This window comes from Anser anser (assembly GCF_964211835.1).
Source record: "Anser anser genome assembly, chromosome: 5".
Taxonomy (NCBI): domain Eukaryota; kingdom Metazoa; phylum Chordata; class Aves; order Anseriformes; family Anatidae; genus Anser; species Anser anser.
In genome coordinates, this window is record NC_139725.1 from 56,245,554 (window position 1) to 56,266,967 (window position 21,414).

Here is a 21,414-nt window from a genome sequence, read left to right on the forward strand (position 1 = left end):
ACAAGATGCCTGTCTCGGGAAGCAGACTACACAGACAAGCAATGCAATGATCCTGCTGATCAGCAGGGGTTTGAAGTGATAGATTTGTTTCAGGTAAATGCAGCATCTGAAGGATGACACCTAAGCTCTAAGTTGTTAATTTAAGGCCCAATTACAAGATGCTTCCCGTTCCCCTGCATGCTGGCAGAATTACCCTGGCCCCACTGAAGTTAATTTACAGTAGCGAAAGATGAGGCCCAGCAACAGACCCCATGATGTGAATCTACTTTGTAGCTCACATAAATTGTTCTGTACAGACATTTATCCAAGAAAACCAAGGGTGCCTGCAGATTTGCAGCAGCTACATTTGCTAACGCAAGCTGAGCATCAGACTCCCTTGGTCTGTCCCGTGTTGCTCGCTGCAGGAGTCTCCTGTGTTAAGCTGGGGGTGAGACACAGGTCTCAGAAGCCAGTAGTGAAGCTTCTGAGCCAGAAGGATGCCCCCGAATATTTAAAGAGAGGTTTTAGCAGGCCTGAGACGTGTCACTGGGTCTCCACTGCAAATCTGCTGCGTAACTGGGGACAGACACCTATGTGTCCTGCAAAGATCACACAACCAAGGGCAGGGAAAGCAACGCAGCCCTGGGGTTCTGCTGTGTCCAGAAGAGCATCCTCTGCCTGCAGACAGCCAGGAGCACCACCTGCACGGCCGTGCCCCGAGCCAGGGGTGTGTGCAACCCTCAGGAACCACATCCTCTGGCCTCCTGCACAAAAAGGTCAGCAGATGCAGCACCAAGCTTGCCTCCAGCTGCACCGTGCTGCCCTGAAAACCAGCTGTAACAGCACATTGCCATCACACACGCAAAGTCACTGCTCTTCAGGACCAAATTTTGCACCGTTTCATCTTTCCCACGATTTTCAATCTGACATGCAAGCCTATGTTTTGGTCCCATGACAATGCCACAGACCGTCAGGCAGGTAACCCAGGCTCAGGCAGTTCCCCTCAGAGGGGATCGATCCCTCTGGCCAGCGCAGCCCACAGGCTGCCCTGAGATGAATCAGTGTTTCCCAGTGACCGGAGATCATGGGTCTGAGTGTGCCCCCTGCTTCTGCTTCCTGTTTTGGTGGATATCGTGGGGGTGGATTTTCTTTCCCTGTTGCTGCGCTTGTTTAGGGGAGGCAGTCGCAGAGGTGAAGGCAGCAGCCCCAGAGGGTGGGCTGCCAAAGTGGCACAGACCAGGAGAAGCATCTGTTGTTTGACACCATGCCCGCTCAGCCCAGAGCTTCCTTCCAGCACAAACGTCAGTCCTCAGCTACATCTTCCACCAGGGTATGCCCCCACACTGGGTTTCCGTAGTTGTCCCCCCTTTACCCCCCTGAAACTGAGTGTGGGTGTCAGCAGCCAGGCTGCTGGGACCGAGGGGAGAGCTCCAGCAACACCATGCAAGCTCATGGCTCACACTCAGCTTTAAGTCTCTGTGCCGTTTTTGGCACTTTGCATTAGACCACAGCTGTACATAAACCAGAAATCATCCCAGGTGCAGTAACCAGGTGCTGAGTCTGCTGGCTGCCCCACAGCAGCTTCCCAGGAGAGGAGGGAGGTGACATCAGTAATCCAGCAGTGAGATCAGCCTCTGCAAGAGGCCTATATTTTGATTTGCTACCTGCAGGGCAGCTGCTTCAGCCAAGATCTCCCCTAGGTGGATGTAGAAGATGCTCCACGTTGAGGTGGGGGACAGCATGGGCTTTCTGGATCATCTGCAGTGACTCCCCACAGCCACCCCCCAGCTATGGCAGCATACACGTTTTCCCAGAGCAACAGGCTCACCACACCTCCATGGCCAGGGATGTGGGCTCCTATGAAATCAGGAAGAAAAACCAGGAAAGCAGATGTCTCTTCTGCAAGCAGCAGATACAGGCGGGGTGTGGAAGGAGGTCCGCATCTCCCATTCATAGAATCATAGAATGGTTTGGGTTGAAAGGGACCTGAAAGATCATCTGATTACACCCCCCTGCCATGGGCAGGGACACCTCCCACCAGCCCAGGTTGCCCCCAGCCCCATCCAGCCTGGCCTTGAGCACCTCCAGGGATGGGGCATCCACAGCTTCTCTGGGCAGCCTGTGCCTTCACCCTCTGAGTGAAGAATTCCTTCCTTATATCTAATCTAAACCTACCCTGTCCCTGCAGGGACTTGCCCCACCACACCGAAGGATCTCAGGAGTTGGTGTCCCGGGCAGGAGGCACTTTGCCGTGCGCGTGATGCAGGTCCCGATGTGCCCAGCTGTGCGCTCCCCTGAGCACCTCATCCTGCCAGCCCACCCAGGGCGATGCCCTGCTGCGGGAGCAGGGATTTCGGAGTAACCTGCCTGCTCCATTCCTAACGCTGAGCTGGGGACCAGCCACGACACATTTACAGCCCCGGTGCCCCGTTCCGTCGGGATGCGACGTTACACGGTCCCGACATGGGACAGGTGCCATCACCACCGACCGCCTTTCCTGGCCGGCCGGCTGGCTCCCCCGGCGGGGACTTCTTCCCCAGCCGAGGGGATTTCTCGTTTCCCTTTGGCCCGAGCCCGCTTGGGGAGCGGAGGCTGCGGGCGGAGTTTCCCCGGCTCGGGGCTCCCTGCGAGGCCGGGTCTCCGCCTCCGCGCCCTCCCCTTATAGCCGGGCTGCCCCGGGGCTCCGCAGCCAGCGCCACCGCCGCCCTCGTCGTCCTCGCCGTGGTGCCCGGGAGCCGCAGCAGAGTAAGTCCTCGGGGCCCCCCGTGCCTCCTTCCCCCGCGGGGCCGCCCCCGCTCCCCCCCTCCTGCCTCGCTCCGTGCGGGGCTGGCGGGCGCACGGGCTCTGGTTTGTGCCTGGGGCAGGGGGAGGGGTGAGTGGAAGGTGCTGAAGGGGGGGGGTTCCTCGACGAGGTTACAGGTTTCGGCCCCATCTCGTGATGGCCAGAACGGGGATAAAGTCACGCCGCTGTCCCAGCGAGGGCGGCAGCTCCAGATGCATCCCGGGGCTGGGGAGCGCAGGACTGCGTGTCTGGTGATTGTGTCCTGACAGCTGGGTCCGATTTCTGTTGCTCATCTCCAGTCTTCAGGCCATGAACACAGGCAGCAAGCAGTGACTCCTTTTAACCTCCTCTCCCCAAAATCCAGACATGGATCTTGGGCACCAAAGCATCCTCGACCCCGATCAGGCACCAGGCTCCATATTCAGCAAGGGACTTCCCACCCCTCCTGCGTTCCTTTCTTTTTAGAAGGATGTGGTTTCCTCCCATATCACAGGAAAACGATTGGATTATGATTTATTCGCCCCAACTGCACTGGAAAAATCCTTTTCGGTGTCTGGACTGTGTTTGGTCCCAGGCAGCCCTCGTGCCCTGCTCCCTGCTGGGGTGATGTGCCAAGTTGGCACACTTCTGCATGGCCGTGCTTGCAGCTTTGGGACTAGAAGTGCAAGTGAGGGAAGTGCCAGTGCCCTTAGGACCCACCTTTCCCCTGGGCACTGAAGAGCCAGCCTGAAATTCCCTTTTTTCCTTGGGCAGCCGCCCCACATCACTGCCCCAGCCCCGAGGTGAAGGCTGGGTTCAACCTCAGGGCTAGGATCCTCGGCGCACTTAGTGTAGGACTTCCTCGGGCTGCTGCGAAGTGAGGACGAGGCTTTCTGTGACTGGAGCATGTGGCTGAACTAGAAGGCACGGTCCCTTGCCATCACACCCAAGTTCAGAGCCAAAAACATGAAGAAACAGTCGTTCTCCAAAGTATCCAACTGCCTGCCCCAGCCAAGGGACTTTGGGGTTTGCCACTTCTGATGCAGGGGATGAAACAGGCAGAGCCCTTTGGAGAAACTGGGTTTGGTTTTGCTAATGCTTCAGTGGCTCTTTTTGTAAAAAGAGGTCTGGAAAGCCAAAGAGTTAGAAAATGATGGTAACAGGGGGTGTTCCAGGAGCTGTCGGTCTGGCCCTGGAGACTTTGTGTGTCCTCTTGGTCTGTTTATCTCTACCAGCAAACCTGGCAAGATCCAAGTGTGGGTGCAGGATTTGGCTTCAGGAATAGCAATATGAAAACAAAATCCTGGACAGCAGCAGCTGGTTTGTCTTTCAGCCGCAGCAGTTTAAAATTATACTGCTGGCATTTGAAGTGAGAAGTAAAAGGAGCAGATTACACTTTCTGGAACCCAAACCCTCCTCTAAAAGTGCCTGAGTAGCTCCGTGTGGCTCTCCCTGTGCTGCTCCCAGGACAGGCGATGGTTTAAAGGCAGTTTAAGGCACCTCACGCCAGGTTTGATGCCCTGCAACTCTCTGTCTGGTCTGCCACTGCTGTACCTCTAGTTTCCTGGGTCCCTTGTCACCCCCAGCTCCCCGGGGACATTGGTGTCCTGGCTCACCTACAGGTGGTGATTTCCCAGGCAAAACCAAGTGGAAGCCCCCAGCTTTACAGTGTCTCTGTTCAGTATCAATACAGCCAACAAAAATGGGTGAAAAAAAAATTCCTCCCAATTTGCAAAGACTGGGGCTGACGACTCAGTAGACTCTTTGCTTTGATTTTTTGGCAGCTTGTTTAGGTGTCACTGCACAGTCTGAGAACACCCCAGCAGCCACCCAGCTGCCACACTGCAAGGGAAGGTCTGGTCTGCTGCGACTTTCTTGTGTAGGCAGCAGCGATCCCACTTCCAGGGGGAGCAGGGGAGGGAAGGATCGGCTGATGGAAACACAGAACAAACTCTGCTAAATAACTTTGGAGAGGCTGCGGGAGAGTGGGGCTTTCCACTGAAACCAGACATAAATCCCTCTGACCGAGAACGTCAGCAGACAGGAAAGGACTAAAAATCCAAACAGATGCCTGTTCATATGGCAGCAGCTCAGGAAAAAAGCAGTTGAGAAAGAGATCAGCAAAGATTTTGGAATGGCGTTAATTAGCAGATCTCTGCTGGCCTGCCGTGAGCCGCCTCTCGCCAACGAACTCATCCAAAGTGCAGGGCTTCTGCAGAGGCTGTTTAGTTTGAGGATGGAAATGAGAAAATGGGAACCCGTTGTGCCCAGAGTCCAGATTTTGTCCTTGTGCTTCGTAGCACTGCTCCGGGTGCTGCCTTGGCACCTGCTCATCTCGCTGGCCCTTGCTGCCCACCCTTGACCTGCGGTAGCACAGGATGCTGCGCAGGCTGTGCTGATCTTCTGGTTAGGAATTGTAAAGCTGAATACGCTGTGTCAGAGATAACTGGTGCTGGAAACTCTCCTGCCTCAAACCATATTGCTACAGAACAATAATGATGATGATGATGATAAAATCTATTAATAGTAAATTAACAGTAATGACGAGTTGGGATCTATGTAGAGACAGGATCTTAAACCATTAAATTTCCCAAGACACAATTATGAGCATTGTGCCTAGAAAATGATTCAGCACTTCCCAAAGTACTAGCTGCTAAAATGATTAGGAGACGGCTGCGGTTTTGCCAGGCTTTGGTTTGCGAGCAGAATGTAAGGGTGCAAGAGCAGCCTCGGCCACCTGAGCCACGGCCGAGCCCACGGTGTGGTCTGCTGTGGTGGCCCAGGGAGGATGCTGCTGGAGGAGTGCAAGGAGCAACAGATAGAAGGATGTGTAAAACAGCAGCAGCAGCAAACTGATAAACTCTGGACAAGCACTCAAGATGGACAAATCTTAGTGCTATTGCATTTACAGCCTTCCTCAGATGCTTAGCTCAAGCATTCATTAGCTCAAGTGGAAAAAGCACACCCTGAGATGCAAATATTGCCAGCAGTTCTCTCAGTGCCAATGCGCAGCCCCTGGCTGAACACACTGGAGCTGTTTTATCTTTTTCCTAATTCGGCTGTGGGACTGGGAGCAGCAATGTGCCACCACGGCACGCACCGAGCCACCCGCCTCGCTCCGAGCATCACCACGTCCCCATGCCCAGCCCCTGCAGAGCCCTAATGGGAAAAAGTTCTGCTGGCCATTAAAAACCAAGCTCTTAACAAGCTTGATCTTTCCTCCAAAAGACTCTTTTATGTGTACTCTCATTTATGTGGTTTTCTAAGACAAATGGCATTCCTCTTTGTATCCAAGAAGCAGCAAAACCATCCTGAAATCCATTTTTATGATCATCATTCATCAAAACAAAAGGCAGAAGTGACTGCTCCCTGAATGTCACCTTCTGCTATACGAAAGGGAGAGGTACTTCATTTGTTTAGAAAAACAAAAAGTGCTTTGTCTGGAATAATAAGGGCTCAGTTGATTTTTGTGCTTGCACAAACAGGAAGGAAGGAATTTGGCAGGATGAATCTAAACACAGCGTGGTATTGGGAAATGCAGGCTAGGAAAATAGCCTTACAAGAATTAGAAAAGTCCCGAACACTTAAATAGAATCCCTGTGACTGTGAGAGAATTTTAAGATCACCCCATTGTGGCCTTAAAACTGAAGTCACTTTTTTTCCCTGTATTTACATCCCAATTCCTCTGCCATTACTCAGTAAGTGTAAGCCAAAATTTGCCTGACGTTTCTTCATGCAGAATTGCTCTGGTTTCCCAGAAAGCCACTTAGAAAAAGCATTGTTGGAATGTGGGCTGGAGACTCTCAGTCACTGTATTTATTCATAATCAATGCTAATAATAATAAATCTTGTTATAATTTAACCGTGATGTAAACAAATCTAGAGCAGCATACTAAATGTTAGAGGTAAATAAAGTAATGAAATATAAGTATTTAGAAGACACTGTTACAATAACAGATGCATCTGTCGCTAAATTATTTGCAGTGCAGGAGCACCCAGGATCTTGGTGCTGGAGCAGGACTGTGGCAGGAGAGCGGGCTTACACCAGGCTCAGCCACCCCGACCCTGTGTCACGTTCCTCTTCCCCCTCAGCTGGGAGAGGGCTGCTCTGGTCTTTCATTTCACTGGCACTAGCTTCATGTAACAGCTGTGGAAAAAGTCCAAACTCATTAGTCCCTAGTGTCAGAAACTGACCGCCACCACAATTTCTTTCCGCACAAGCCACGGCTCGTGCTGCACCTCCACGCTTCCACATAACAGATGGGACAGAATCGCTCCCAGGCGTCTGGAGAAACCCAACAAGTTGTGCTGAAGTTGCACCGTTTTGGGACGCTGTAGTCACCCCGAGAGCATTCTGAGTATGAGATCACACAGACAGAGAGCGGGTTTGAAGGGCCTGGAGGCATCCCTGAGCTTGCATCTGTCGCTGTAGGGCTGGGGGCGGCAGGCGGAGTGTTGAAACCATACTTCTGGCTGGGATTTTGGGGCTTACAATAATAATCCTAGTTATGCTCATATCAGGAGGCGTTACTTTACTTTCACCTTGCTGTTGTTCTTCCCATGTTTTTTCACATACTGTGTTTTTTCATGACCCCGACACTTCTGAACTCTTGGACAGCTTCTCAGGGAAAAGGCTTCTCAGGAAAGCTAAGAATTTTCTTACTTACTTAAGTGGGAAAAGTGTTAAACCAGCAGAAGTTTGGCACAGGAGGACTAATTCCCCAGCAAAGGCAGCTGTGTACCACGCTTGGTAGGCTTCATATCATTTTCATGCTGTACTTGCAAACTCCGTGTGCAAGTAGCTACATGGGGGCTTCCACAAACAGACCTGCAGCCAGATGAGCAGGGACCAGCACAAACAGGCCCTGAGAAAGGCTGAAATTGATCCCATTCCTGTATAAATGTAAGAGGGGGTTGAGTTGCTTCGAACAAGCACAAGACACGGGTCCCGTTCCACCACACAGCCCAGAAAATCTTTTCTCTTGATGGGAATACATCTTGACATGGTAGTTTTTTATGCAAACTGTTATAATCTGACCAGTTCTTTCTGAAATTTGCAGGCTAGAAGGAAAATGATGAAAATGTTACCTTTTTTCCAAAGTGGTCCCATTGGAATACGCAATGGATCAGCAGGTTGCATCAAGGTAAATGGGCAGCTGGAAAACCCTGCAACATCAGTAGCTGAGCAAGTCCCTGCCTGTCCTGGACCCTCTGGAGACGAGATCTGGTCCAGGAACCAGGAGAAGATGAGTGAAAGGCCAGAGGCAGCCGGCAGAACTTCGCGGGCATCTTCCATCACGAGCACCGGGAGCTGCACCTCTGCTGGGGACAGTCTGGAGAAGGGGAAGAAAGGAATCAAGGGAATGTTTACAACTGCATTTAAGAAGATGATAAAGACCAGGACACCCAGCAGTAAGTGCTCACCCTGCCTCCCCACCACCAACCACCCTGTGAAATCTCTTTTTCCCCAGGACAGCAGCGAGCAGCTGCTGTGTGTCTTCCCGGGGTGGTATCTAAGCGTGCAAGTCCCCCAGGCCCAGGCTCCAGCCCTGCAGGGTGGTTAGAGAGTCAGGAAATACCTGCTCAGAGAAACCCAGGACAGCAAAGAACTTGGCACTTCCAACCTCACCTGCTAGCTCAGGTGATGTGTCACATTACCTGCTCCGTAAACTGAGCCACCTGCACCTTAAAATGAGTCATTGAAGTCAATGTTTTAGTCCTACCTCCTTTACTGGAGGGGTTCTTCCAAAGTCTCACTGTTTTAGAGCAAATTACCTCATATCTAGGCAAACCTTTTCCATGTTAATTCATATCTATTTCTTCATGTGTCAGCTGTTTTCCATAACTGGTGGTTTTCCTTCTCAGCCTTGAACTCGTTCAGCTAAATGAGCATAGCTTACTGGAAACAGGCCCTTCATAGCTTTGGTCTTAGCTCTGCACTGCCCCATTTCCAATTTCTTTTGAAATAAATCATTCAGAATTGCAGAAAATGCTCCAGCTGACCAATGCTTGGTACAACACATTCCCATTTTTCCGTCCTTTATGGAAAATCCTCACCAGATACATCCTGGGATCGGGTCTGACATTTCACCATTATCTCATAGCAGCAATTTACTTAAATTCTTCAGGCAACTCTCTTCCTCCTCCATTTCAAGCTGATGCACATGCAGCTTGCAGCAGAAAATCCTATTTGTTGCTAAGTAACTTTTGTTCTATTAGATTTGTATCTTAAACCTTGTGCTATTAAGCTTCAGCCCATTCACTGCTGAAGTTATCCCGTTGTTCCTGTATCATGCACCAAGCCCTCAGTTTCAGTAATGTCTCTGACCTTTGTGCAATCAGCAGATGTCAATAGGGCACTCCCAGCTTTTGTGCTCTAATTGAAATGAGGTTCATGAATAATGTAAGCTTTCTCCACCCAAAGTTTTTAATACAAACCTTACACACCTAACAGAACTTATTTTGGGATACAACTTCCTCAGTTTAATAATTTCCCAGATTGCACCACATCAAGTAAGTGGCTGTAGCTCAGATAGGATATCTCAATTGTGCTTATTTTGCCCACTAAATATGTCATCCAAAAAATTTCACAGGTCAGATCGTGCCAGCCTATTTCTGGAAAACCCACGTGGTATTTCCTCTAGCACTTCTTATTCAGCTACGTCTTTCCATCTACATTTTTTCTAAAGCCATGCTCCTTACTTAAAGTCATATTGATTAAGGGGAGGAACTGGGTGGATGTCAGGAATATAACTAAAGAAGATAAGGCTAATTTTTAATCTGTGCTCACAACTGCAACATTATACTGCAGAGTTTGTCAGTGCTAACCAGCTATTTCTCCACTTATAACCCAACAAAACAGACTTCTGTGGCAAAATTGCACTTAGAAAACCCTAAGGAATTTGACTTTCCTTTCAGGATTAGACACCCATATGCCAGTCCTTGTAGCTGTTTTGCCCTGCTTTCCTTGCTTTGGTCCCAGACCACAACAGTCCCTTGGTCTACACATCCAGTCCATGTGCTGACCAACCGTGTTGTGCAGAAAAGGAAAAAATGCAGGTAGCATCTCTAGTGCCAGGTCGTGTTCCTTTGAGACTCTTCCTCTCCATCAGCTCCTCTCCAAGGAACAATTATATATTTACATATATACATCTTGTTCTCCCCATTTCTTATTCTTTCTTGGGAAACCTGTAAAATATCTTCAGGGCTATTAAAAAAACTCAAAAGACTCTCAGAGCCTTGCTTGGCAACCCAAGCAAAGGGATAACAAACACAAACAGATAAAAACAAACAAACAAAAAAAAACCCCCACAATTCTAAATTTGGAAAAAATCATGGTTAGCACAGGAATCAGCATTATAACATTCAGTGGCAGAATAGAATAATCTGATCTTTAAATAAATAGATTTTCTCTGTGGTAAAGGAACCTAAGAGCTAGAATTATAGAAATAAAACTGTTTTAAAAATAGTGTTCCAGAGCCATCTTTTTGTACAAAGTAGAAATTTAATTTTTTGCCATTGGGTAAAGGAAGGGTGTTCTTTTTTCCTTAGTCAAACAAATCATGGATCTCCTTGAAAAGCACAAGCTTTGTGATGCTGCCCTACTTCTGATTGCCCTGGAGAAGAGCATATCTAGCAAAAGCGAGGAGGGACTAAGCACCAGGCAACAAGACATCGAGTCCATCAGCGAAATCCTGAAACACAAAGTCTTCAGCATCTTGAAAGACTCTGTACTTCTAGCAAGAACAAACCCAGAACTGCTGCAGCAAGCAGTAGAGGTACTGAAAGAACAGGAGAAAGAAGATCAGAATTGCCTGTCAGAGAATTCGCCTGACCAAAATGTGCAATTTAGACCCAGAAAATGGAAAGAGCTTTGGATGGCTACAGTGAAGGAGTCAGTAGAGACTCGAATGAAAGACACAAGTCATACTCCCAGAACTGAGAACCTCTCTTCAGTTGGCCAAAACCTCCTGCACATGGGGAAGACGATGAAAGAAGATTTGACCGTAGTTGCAAAATGCATTAGACAGCTTTATCCCCCTGAGTTTAACGTGTTCGGTACATATGCAGAACTCTATCACCACCATTTTGCCTCCGAGGCAAAGAAAGCTGCTGAGTCCCAGCTGGAAGACAAGGATGTCTACCTTCTCCTCTCATGGGTGCACAACATTTACCCAAAGTAAGTGACACTTTTGCTTTTACACGTGTTTAGTACTGGAGACCACCAGGCTCCCTGGCTGCCAAACCAGAGATTTGCTGGATTTATGTATTGTTGTCACTGTGACTGCAGTCTGATCCATGGCTAGGTTTTGGTGTCACTAGCATTGTGCTGATTTACACCACCTGGCCAGGACAGCCTGAAGGCAATTCCACAGGGCTGCTGGTCTGTAACCAGTCTCATTATGCCCCACAGGCCTCTAGGCAACACGTCTACACAGATATTTAGGACTTCACTTGAGGCATAAACTGGGCAGGTCCGTTGCCCTGTTCTCTACTCCAGTTGCAGGCTTGAACTAATTCTTGGAAAATTTGGGAACTCCAGCCTTCTGGCCTGCTGGAGCAGAGGGCAGCCAGTAAATGGAACAGCCTGGGATGCAATTATCCTGGGCATGGAGGGTGTTGCCTAGGCATTGCCCACAGTCTGTGATCTCCTCTGAGTTAGGAGACCTGTGAGAGCACATCATGAGCCAAGGGTCACTCTTCAGCCTCACAAGCCCTGTATGTTATAAAACTGAAAATATTCCCTCTTGTGGCTTATTGTACTGGATGGGGAATTGAGGGTTCTCATTTCTTAGGTGAAAAACAGGAAATTTTCAAGCAGTGTTTCTTCTGCTAGACTAAAACTATTCCACCTTCACCTCTTTTCTTGGTTCTCCTCTTGACGGAATATAATGAGTCACTGTTGATCCTGGAAGCTTTCCACAGCTGCTGCTGTGCTCTAGGTCAGGGCATGCAGCCTGAACTACTGCATGTTTGGAAATCAGCAGCTGTGAGGAGCAGGACCCAGCAAAAGCAGTGCAGCCGGGCGGTGGGGATGGTGCTGGCCAGGGCAGCAGCCGCTTGGCAGGGTGTTCTCTTCATGAGCAGGAGCACAGGGAACAGGGAGAAAAAGGGAAGGGCCTGGCTGCATAAAAAACAGGTCTGAGATTCCAGCATCATATCATAAGCAGCCCTCGTGTGGGAAGCACAGCAACATACTCACGTGGAGTTGGGCCTAACGCTAACGTGGGAACCAGGCGATGCTCACCGTCGAGCTCTGCAGCAGGTCCCCAGGCTGGCAGGTCCCTGCCGGGTGGCTCCGTGCCACCGTGTCCCTCCGGAGCTGCTCAGCATCACCTGGCTCAGCCGGTACGTGGCAGGGAAATAACAGGAGGCATTGAACATCCTGCTCCGCTCCCACAAACCAGCCATGAAACACCAGCTCTTCATCAGATCGCCTTGCTGTATCGATGGCAAGAGGCCGTATGCCAGGGCTAGTCCCTCCTGCAGCTTTGGGACCCCATCCCCATCAGCGCAGCGGCCTGCACTAAGGGTTGTGCACATCTACATCTGGTTTCCCACTGATGGCTTCAAGGAGTGTTAGTGATTTGCATCAACAGCTGTCTTGAATTACACTGACCTTGCAAAATGTGATTGTTTGGCTTTTTCATTCCAGAGATATGAGGAAAGATCCTGTTTTAGCAGAGGAGCTGGAAAAAGTTAAGCTTGGAAGCCTTTTGCCATCAAGCCTGAGCAAAGAGCTTGAAAGGAAATACCTTGAGAGTGAAGAGGTGAGAATCTGCTCAGTCCCTCCTCAGCCCTGTACCGCTCCAGCATGACTCCTTGGAGGAGCTCTGACTTGTCCTGAATGCTCCCTTCCCAGCCATCCATGTAAGCCACACATCCTTCAAGAGAGACACAAAAGCAGGAAAGCTTTTGTTGCTCCTTGTAGGACAGGTGGGCCTGCTGCTGGTTGGGACATGCAGAGCAAACTTCCTGCTGCCTTCTGGTTAGCCCAGCCCTCTGCCCTGGGAGCCAGCACAAAATTACCACTCTGCTCTTGCAAAACTGGTGTAAGGAAGGTGGGAAAAAGTCCAACTACAGATCTTAACGGGTAACTTTCCAGTTGCGTGTTAAATCCCCAGAAGGAGGAGCTTACGCTCCCACTCGCAGGTGATGCTTTCAGCCTTAGTCTGGTCCCTGCAGCAGTGCCAGACCTTGGGTGAGCACAAAGCACACAGATCTGGTCTTGAAAAGCCTGCCTCTTTGACGGAGAACCATGTGATCTGCGGGAAATTACAGATGCTCTGATTTTTGGATGACTCTTGCCTTAACAGACACAAGCAGCAACTTTCACAGCCCTCCCATAGCTCAGTGCTTTTGGCACTTTGGGCTGGAGTTCCTGGAAAATGAGTAGATAAGTTCCAGGTTTAGCTGCAGTCCGTGATGGCTTGCAGATGGGCCGCGAGGTGCACGAAGAGGGCAGAGAGCAGAGACGTACGCCAGCCCCTGTGCCGACCATCTCAAACGCCTTGCTGCACAGCGCGCACCGAGGCGGGTCGGGGCAGGGAAAAGCTGGGAACGTCCTGATTCACGCCAGAGCTCATAAGACGTCAGAAGTGCTTATGACAAAGGATTGCAAAACGGCCCTAGCGCGGGTAGTACTGAGTGTTACACGCCAACAACACGTGGCTCAGGGACTCGGGGCTCCAGCGTGTGGAGGTGCCTGTGACCTCCCTACACCCCGCTACCGTCCCCCCGCCCCAGACGTCACTGCTGGCGTATCGAGGTGGTGGGTCCTGATCTTGGCGCCTCCAGTTCCTTCCCTGGAATATTCCACTCCCTACTGAATAGGTGGATGCTGTGAGGGAGTTGTCCTTGCTGCTGTGAAGTGGTGTGTGAGGTGTCTCGTAACAAAGAGCCTTTATTTCTCAGCCAGGGAAGAGGACAAAGTCTGCCGAGCCAGACAAAGGCTAGGTGGGTGAGGAGAGCTGCACCAGCGGAAGGCAGCAGACGTTACAGACGCTTTGTGGTGAATGCTGTTGCTCTTTGTTTCCTACAGGCGACCATCAAAAATTCGCTGAACAAATGTTTAGAAAAGGAAATCGAAAGATGGAAAGAAGACAAAGAGCCAGAGAAACTAAACGGGCATTTTCAGAGTGAACTACTAGCAATATTTGTAATCCAGGTACTGCAGATACATGTTTAAAAATAAACAATAGCATCCTTCATGTATTTAAGACTTGAGACCAGCTATAGTTAGTTCAGGAAGCCAAAAGGCCAAGTCCCATGTGTAGGGCTGTAGCAGAAGCGGGTGGCACAAGGGAGCCAAAACCCATGCTCTGGTAGGGTCATGGTCCAGCAGGTGCTGAGGACAATCCTGCTCATATTCAGCAAAAAAAGGGGAAAAAAAAAAGGCAAGAAAAAAAGCCTTTTCCCACTTTCTCAGCAACTTTATAGGCTTGCTGTGTCTATAATGCTCCTTTCTTCTCCACCTCATCTGAAAGTGGAGAGGTGGCCGCTTTATTCTTTTGACCGAACAAAAATCAAAAGAATACAAAGAAGGAGTTGCTGGCTTTTTAACCAGAGAACCTGGCCTTTTTGGATCAAGCAGCGCTTAAAACCAGGGGTTTTTTTCTTTTTTTTTTTTTTTTCTTTTTACTAGAGCATCTATAATGGCCATAAGCGAGCCAAGGAGATCAGCGCGGCGCTGGGTGACGAGCTGTCGCTTCGCCTGTCGAGGGAGCTGGCTGCCCTCCTGAGAAGGTGCGGTAAGGCTCTGGCGGGCAGTGCGTGCTTCCAGGGCAGCCTGCTGCAGCCACTCATCCGCCTCTCTTCCCATCTCCCCTCCAGCTACAAGGACGCTTTTGAAGACTTTAAGGAGAAAGGCAAGAAGCACAGACACTACAGGCCGATTCTGATTGCAAACATTAACAACTGCGGGAATTTCAGGTAAGGGTTCCTTCCTCTGCCAGCAGCGGGCAATAGGGTCTATAGTAAGGGTCTATAGTGAGACACGTCAGGTCTTCCCCAAAGAGGAAGGTCTGTCTGCCATCAGGGGAAGGCTTGGGGACCTCCAAACTTCTCCCCCTCTCTCTTTTGGGGACAAGTTCTGACCTTGACGATGTTTCCTTTCAGAGACTATGCAGAGAAAAACATGGCAGAAAAGGACGACAACAAAGACAGGATCCTGAGCACCCTCGGGGACATCGAGACCAGCGGCTATGACGTCCTGCTTCAGCAGCTGTTTGTCCAGCTGAAGGTATGGCACCAGCGGGTTGGTTTCACTGGGTGGGAAACGGTGACATGTCCCTGTGCCATCTGAATTTGTGACTCAGACACAGTGAAGTTCAGAAGGGCTCTGGGCCAGGTCACACCTCAGTGTCACTCCTGACTTGGGCTGCTGCCAGAAAACCCATCGTGACCTCTCCACGAGCAGGTCCTCGAGGCAAAGCACACAGGCATGCCTGGGCGCAGGGAAACGAAAAGTGCTGACCACATCCGAGATAAGTGCTGCAGAGGGGGGAGTCTGAACCTGCACGTGTTTACACTGCAGGCGGTAGGAAGCAAGCACAAATGGTGACATGAACTGCAATTGCACAGCTTTTGGCTTCTCCATAAAGGTGTCCTGAAAAGCACTTTTGGTTTCTTTTCTCTTTTCTCTTTTCTCTTTTCTCTTTTCTCTCTTCTCTCTTCTCTCTTCTCTCTTCTCTCTTCTCTCTTCTCTCTTCTCTCTTCTCTCTTCTCTCTTCTCTCTTCTCTCTTCTCTCTTCTCTCTTCTCTCTTCTCTCTTCTCTCTTCTCTCTTCTCTCTTCTCTCTTCTCTCTTCTCTCTTCTCTCTTCTCTCTTCTCTCTTCTCTCTTCTCTCTTCTCTCTCTCTCTCTTCTCTCTTCTCTCTTTCTCTCTTCTCTCTTCTCTTTTCTCTTTTCTCTTTTCTCTCTTTTTTCTCTCTTTTCTCTTTTCTCTTCTCTTTTCTCTCTTTTCTCTTTTCTCTTCTCTTTTCTCTCTTTTCTCTTTTCTCTTCTCTTTTCTCCTTTTCTCTCTTTTCTCTTTCTCTCTTCTCTCTTTTCTCTCTTTTCTCTTTCTCTCTCTTCTCTCTTCTTCTCTCTTTTTTTTCCTTTTTTCCTTTCCTTTCCTCTTCTGTTCTTTTCTGTTCTTTTTTCTGTTCTGTTCTGCTTTGTAAATTAAGCAAGTGTGGTGGAGGGGAAGGCACAACAGCCAGGAATGTCAGCCACAATCTCTCCTGCTTTTTGAAAGCTATCTGACAGAGCCTCTATTTTCATATTGATTTACTCTGGCCAACATATGATTGAAAACGTCTCTTAACAATTCATCTTTCCTTCCCTGATGATGCCGTCATTCTCTCATCAGCCAAGATGTGATGGACAATACACTGAAAATATGGAAACAAAAAAAGCATCTTTGATGCAAGCCCCTCAAGCCCTCTGTCTCCTTCATCATGAGGAACCAAGAAGTGGGCACAGACCCAACAGAGCCCCTCCACCCCTCTCCCCATCGGTCATCTGTACACTTCCCTGAACAGGACCACACACCTCACTGTCACTATATAGGATGCTGTACATATAGGAATGCTAAATATATATGTGCATAGAAACTAAGCAGATTTTCCTTCTTTTTTTTCAGCCAATTTATAAGAAGTTTACAGAAAACAAGTGGGACTGCAGCAATAAAATTATGAACGAGATCATTAAAACCGCCAGCAACCACATTTCAGAGTTACGGACCCTGAAGGACCCTTTTACAATGTAAGTCAAAGAGAACAAGCGGAGGGGTTCTGGGGTGCCGAGGCTGGGCTTCGCCTGTGATTCAAGCTGCTCTGACCTGCCATGATCTGGCAAGCTGCCACAGCATCAGCAGCACAGGGCTGATGGAGGAAGCGCCAGCTCTAGGGACCACCCAAAATATGGCTTTGGTCATGGGTGGGCTTTGTTTATCAGCCCTGCTGTGATGTGCAGTGTTGTCTCCTGGCTCCCTTGATCGCCCCGAGAACTGGAGGAGATGGGGCAGATCCCAAAGAAGTGAGAGCCACAACCACGTGCTCAGTGCTGCTGGAGTATATATGAAACATCACCATATAAAAAAATATTTTATTTCCTGCCTTTGTCTTTTTAGTAGTTTAAAAAAATTATGATGTTTTCTTTATTCGAGAGAGGAACAGGAGGAGCAGGGTGAATTCCTGTTTCTCTGTAGCACTGCTCTCTCTTCTCCAACACACAGAGACCTTTTATAAGCATTGAACTCTTCCCAGAAGGAAGGAACACTTGGAAATTCCCACACCTCATTAGTTTAAGTACGAATGGATTCTCAGCATCTAGGATGTGGCGTTGCAGGCTGCGGGGAGGTTGGCAGCCAGCACGGCTCCTCGGGTGCGAGCAGCAGCAGGCACGTGGTGGGGCATGCTTGGTAGCACCCAAGATGTTTGTCCCCCATCCACACACACGGTTTGTTGTGTCCCCAAGCAAAAGACAGATGGCTGATGCCTCCTCTCCTTCCCAACAGGTCATCGTTGAGAAGATCCATGTCCGCTTGGTGAGAGATTACATCGTGAGGCTGCTGAAGAGGAAGGTCAGCCTGAAAAGTGCAGCGCAACAGCAAAACCTGGCCCAGAGCATCTCCAAGAACGCTGCCGAACTGGAAGACTTCTGCACCAAAAATGTACGTGAGCACTCGCTGCCTCTGTGCCAGCACAGAGCACGGGCACGCTGAGAAACAGGAGCATGCCCTTCCTGCGGCCCCTTGTCAGCCTTTCCAGTGCAGCTTAGTGTTCTGGAAAGACCTGAGGCAGGGAGAGCTTTCCAAGTGCCAGCCTGCCCTTCCCAGATGGAGAACGCTGATTTCACCCTCCTTTGTACTGCAAGCAATGGTTTCCTTTTGAAGACTTATATCAACAGGGTCTAAAGATTGAGCTAAACACTGAGCTTCTCTGGCTGCAGTACGGCTTGCGTGGAGTCTGATTTCCCTCACTCCCCTGCCATCGGGTGAGGCGGGGGCTGGCAGGGGGGGGGTCTGGTGCACAAGGGCTCCCACCAAGAGATGCTCAGGCTTTCACAGCCAAATTTCTGCATGGCCGAAACACCCTTCTGCGTCCTCTGGGGTCACCTCCCTCCTTTCACATCTCTGCATTTGCAGGGATTTGGGCAGTTCCTGGAGGAGTTAGAGGCAAGGCTGCTCACAGCTCACCGGGGGGCACGGTGGGGTGGTCTGGGCTGGGGTCTGCCATCGGCCATGCACTGCTGACCGCTTCCCTCTCTGCAGGGGTCTCAAGCCACCTGGCTGAATTCGGCACTCCCCAAACTGGCTGAAATCATCCGGCTTCAGGATATAGGCGCTATTAAAATTGAAGTTGCGACGCTTGCCACGGCATACCCAGATATCCGGTAAGAGAAGCTGAAACAGATTTGCAGATGTGCACATGGAATTTTGATTGAGCCATGAAGCAGCCAAATGTTAGCGTGGGTGAGGCTGATGTTCCGCAGGTTGTATCGACCCCTATCAGATAAATAATCCAGGTAAATGGTGCCTGGTTAGCTGGATACATCTCCTTTCAACCTAGCCTGAACTGCATTTTCCCTAGATATCCCTTGCCCGAAATTACAAAAACCTTAACTTGCCCAGGGCAGAGTGGGTGGGAGGCTGCTGCCAGGTTGTGGCCACCCCAGTGCCATCAGACATAAAAGTAATCTATTAAAAAAGGCCTATTTATATATTCCAAATTCTGGCGTGATTTTCTCCTTTACCTTGGAGATTTCCCAAACCTCCCTGGTGGTGCTGGGTCCCATGTAGGATCCAAGCTGCCATCATCCAGGGGGGCCCGACCGTGGGCTGGGGCTGCATCCTGGTGCAGAGCTGCAGAGATGACACCTGCCTGTTTCTCTTCCACAGCAGAAGGCACCTGGAAGCTTTCCTGTATATCAAGGCCAATTTATCACGTGGAGAACTCAGAAGCATCCTGGGCTACTTGGCAGACAGCACGGTGTCCACACCACCCAGCAACCCGCTCTTCTCCAGCATAAACCTGTCCTAGGCCGGGGCACCCCTCAGCACCCCGTGTGCCGAGCTGTGGGCAAAGCCAGGCACTGCCCCTTGCAGCAGTGCTCTGCACGGCGCCGCCTTCTCCTACGGCAAGTACTTTGTCCTGGTCTGGTGCTCAGCGTCTCCATGGGAAACACCATCCACCATGCATGGCCATGGAAGGAAAAGTGCCCCAAAAAAAACAGGGATGCTCCTCGCACCAGCCACGGACATTCTCTGAGGTCTCCTTGGTGTCACCACGTTCTCTGCCCAGACGCTGCCCTGGTGCTCTGACCTCTGCCTACCTCACCGGGCGCCGTGAAGGCCACGTCGCTGACTTCCCGTACTGAGCAGGCGCCTCCTATGTAGCTTCTTGTCTGCTAAAGAAAGGGAAGGAAATGAAATTTGAAGCTAAAATGCAGAGATGTTGGAAAAGCCCCAAGAGAGCACACTTCCCCCCAGTCTGTGATTCCTGATGTCCCACCATGCTGCAGCACCCCCAGAGGTTTGGGTTGGCCCCATGGAGCCGTGTTACCTGGCAGCATTGGGGTTTCCAAACCAGTCCCAGGAGCCCCAGCTGCCCCCACAGCAGCAGTCTGGCCCGGGCTTCGTTCACCTCCATGAGGTGGGAGCACCTGAACCCTCTGGCAGCCACCCAGTGGCCCCATCCAGCACATCTCCGCTGGGGTGGCACCCCCCTAACAGAGGCTTGGGATCAAACTGCATTGCAGTAGAACTTGTAGGCTGAGTCCCACCTTCTAGTAAGGCACTTCAGATATTGCTTTAGCCCTCCCTATGGAGGAAAGGACTTTTCCAGACCCTATTAACATTGTGAGCTTTGAGTGGGTGGTGGATCTGGACTCGAATGCCATCAAAATGTCTTGAGGTCCCCATCTGCATCACCATGCGCTCGCTTGCTCTTTCCCCTCTTGCTGTAGGGTAGGTTAGATGTGCAAACACAAGTGTGTCCATTGTGAAACTACGCGCTGTTTTTACAGCCCGTTTTTTGGGGGGAAATGAATCACTTGCCAAAACAACATGTGTTTCATTGAAGACCTTTCCCTTCTGTTTTTCTTTATTTCAACTTCTGTATCAGCCTGTAGAAAGTCAGTCTGGAAGGAAGACACATAATGACCGTGCAAACCATGCAATGTATTTATATGCATATACAGTATACCATTGGTGTATTTTTGCAACCAATTTTATTTTTTTCTCAGTTAGAGATATGCATTTGCAATGTTTATATTTAAACAGTATTCAAATACGCTAGGAGAGTGACTCACTTATTCTGTCTCTGGCTGTTGTTTACCGTGTTGCCTCATATAGAGCTACATACTCCTCCAAAGGGCCAGCTCTTCCACTGCTCCCAGCCTGCTCCAGTGAGCATCACCTGCTGCTGCCAGGTCGGGAGGGCAGGGGCACCCCGTGTCTGTGGTGCCTGTTGGTCCCGTAGCCTGTCTCTCCTTACTCTCTGGAGCCAGGACTGCCATATGTGCTGCGTCTGTGGTAGCTGGTACAACAAGGTCCAAAACATCAGCCCTGAGGCGCTGCCACGGTCTCAATGTTGAATAATAAAAAGATTTGTATTTGAGATGTGTCTTGTCCTTTCTGCTTCCTCTATTTCTGTTTCTCCTCCTGTTGGCATGAGACTTTAGGAAAGACAGAGTTTGGCCCCAGCTGGCATTGCTGGCCCACGTCTGCTCTCTTAGCACTTGCTATTTATATATCATTTAAAACAGCACTTGGGTTTCAGTCTGCTGTCGGACCTTCTGTTGTGGTACACAACAATCTCAAAGTTTATTACACATTACTTAAACACCTATCCCAGCTATAACTTAAAGCCAATGCCAAAGTAACTTCTAACAGTGCTGAGCACTCATGACAACTGTCACCCATTGTGCAACATTTTCTTTCCCAATTAGTGAAAGGTCATGTTATTGCTATAAATAATTACATTTTGATTTAGAGAACTGTTGAGGGCCTAGAGAAACGCATCATACAAGTGATTACATTGGCCTTTAAAAAAAAATTCAACTAAGTAAGTACTCAAAGGAAAATAGTAAATCTATTTATATATCATAATTAGGATGGGTAGGAGAAAACGGTTTTCATACACATTTCATAAGCCATATGGAACCACGTTGTGCAATTCTCTTCATCCTGCTACAAAACCCTTAGCTTTCAGCTCTAATGAGCCCAGGAAGCCAATTTATTTACCTTCCTGTATGACTCGACATTTATAATGGCATTTATTCATATGCGGCATATTACACATAGCCAGGTACTTTCAGAGGGTTGCAGGAACGTCTTCCAATGACAGTGCTAGGTTAATACTGATAACTAGCACTCCTGTGAACTGAATAATGAAAATTATCTGTGGTCAGTGTGGCTGGATTTTATCATGCAGCCTCTGCTGATGTTGTTCTGCCCCTCTTTAGAGGCAGAGCAAATAGGCAGGACGAAACAAATAAAATCAGCTTTATGAAACAGCTACAACAGCTGGTTCCTCGGCAGAGTTGCTGCGGCAGTCCCAGCTCAGTGACTCGGTTGTTATCAGTGCCACGCAGGACAGCAGCCTGCAGCAGGCAGGGACACACACTGCCTCCTTGCTCCCTGCCCCTCCATCCCAGCAGGCACTTCCATCACCTGGCAGCAGGCTTGCA

The 21,414-nt window shown here is 49.6% G+C and overlaps 1 protein-coding gene across 1 annotated transcript; it reads left to right on the forward strand.

The window, feature by feature from the left end:
* The first annotated feature begins 2,057 nt into the window (after window positions 1–2,057).
* On the forward strand, window positions 2,058–20,342 carry TNFAIP2 (TNF alpha induced protein 2). Its single transcript, XM_083838891.1, is given in 13 exon segments — window positions 2,058–2,724; window positions 7,801–8,152; window positions 10,292–10,919; window positions 12,396–12,510; window positions 13,782–13,907; window positions 14,385–14,485; window positions 14,573–14,671; window positions 14,858–14,981; window positions 16,364–16,478; window positions 16,481–16,485; window positions 17,240–17,395; window positions 17,996–18,117; window positions 18,623–20,342. Coding segments are annotated over 13 exon segments (2,367 nt in total). The 5' UTR covers window positions 2,058–2,442; the 3' UTR covers window positions 18,765–20,342.
* The last annotated feature ends 1,072 nt before the right edge of the window (window positions 20,343–21,414 follow it).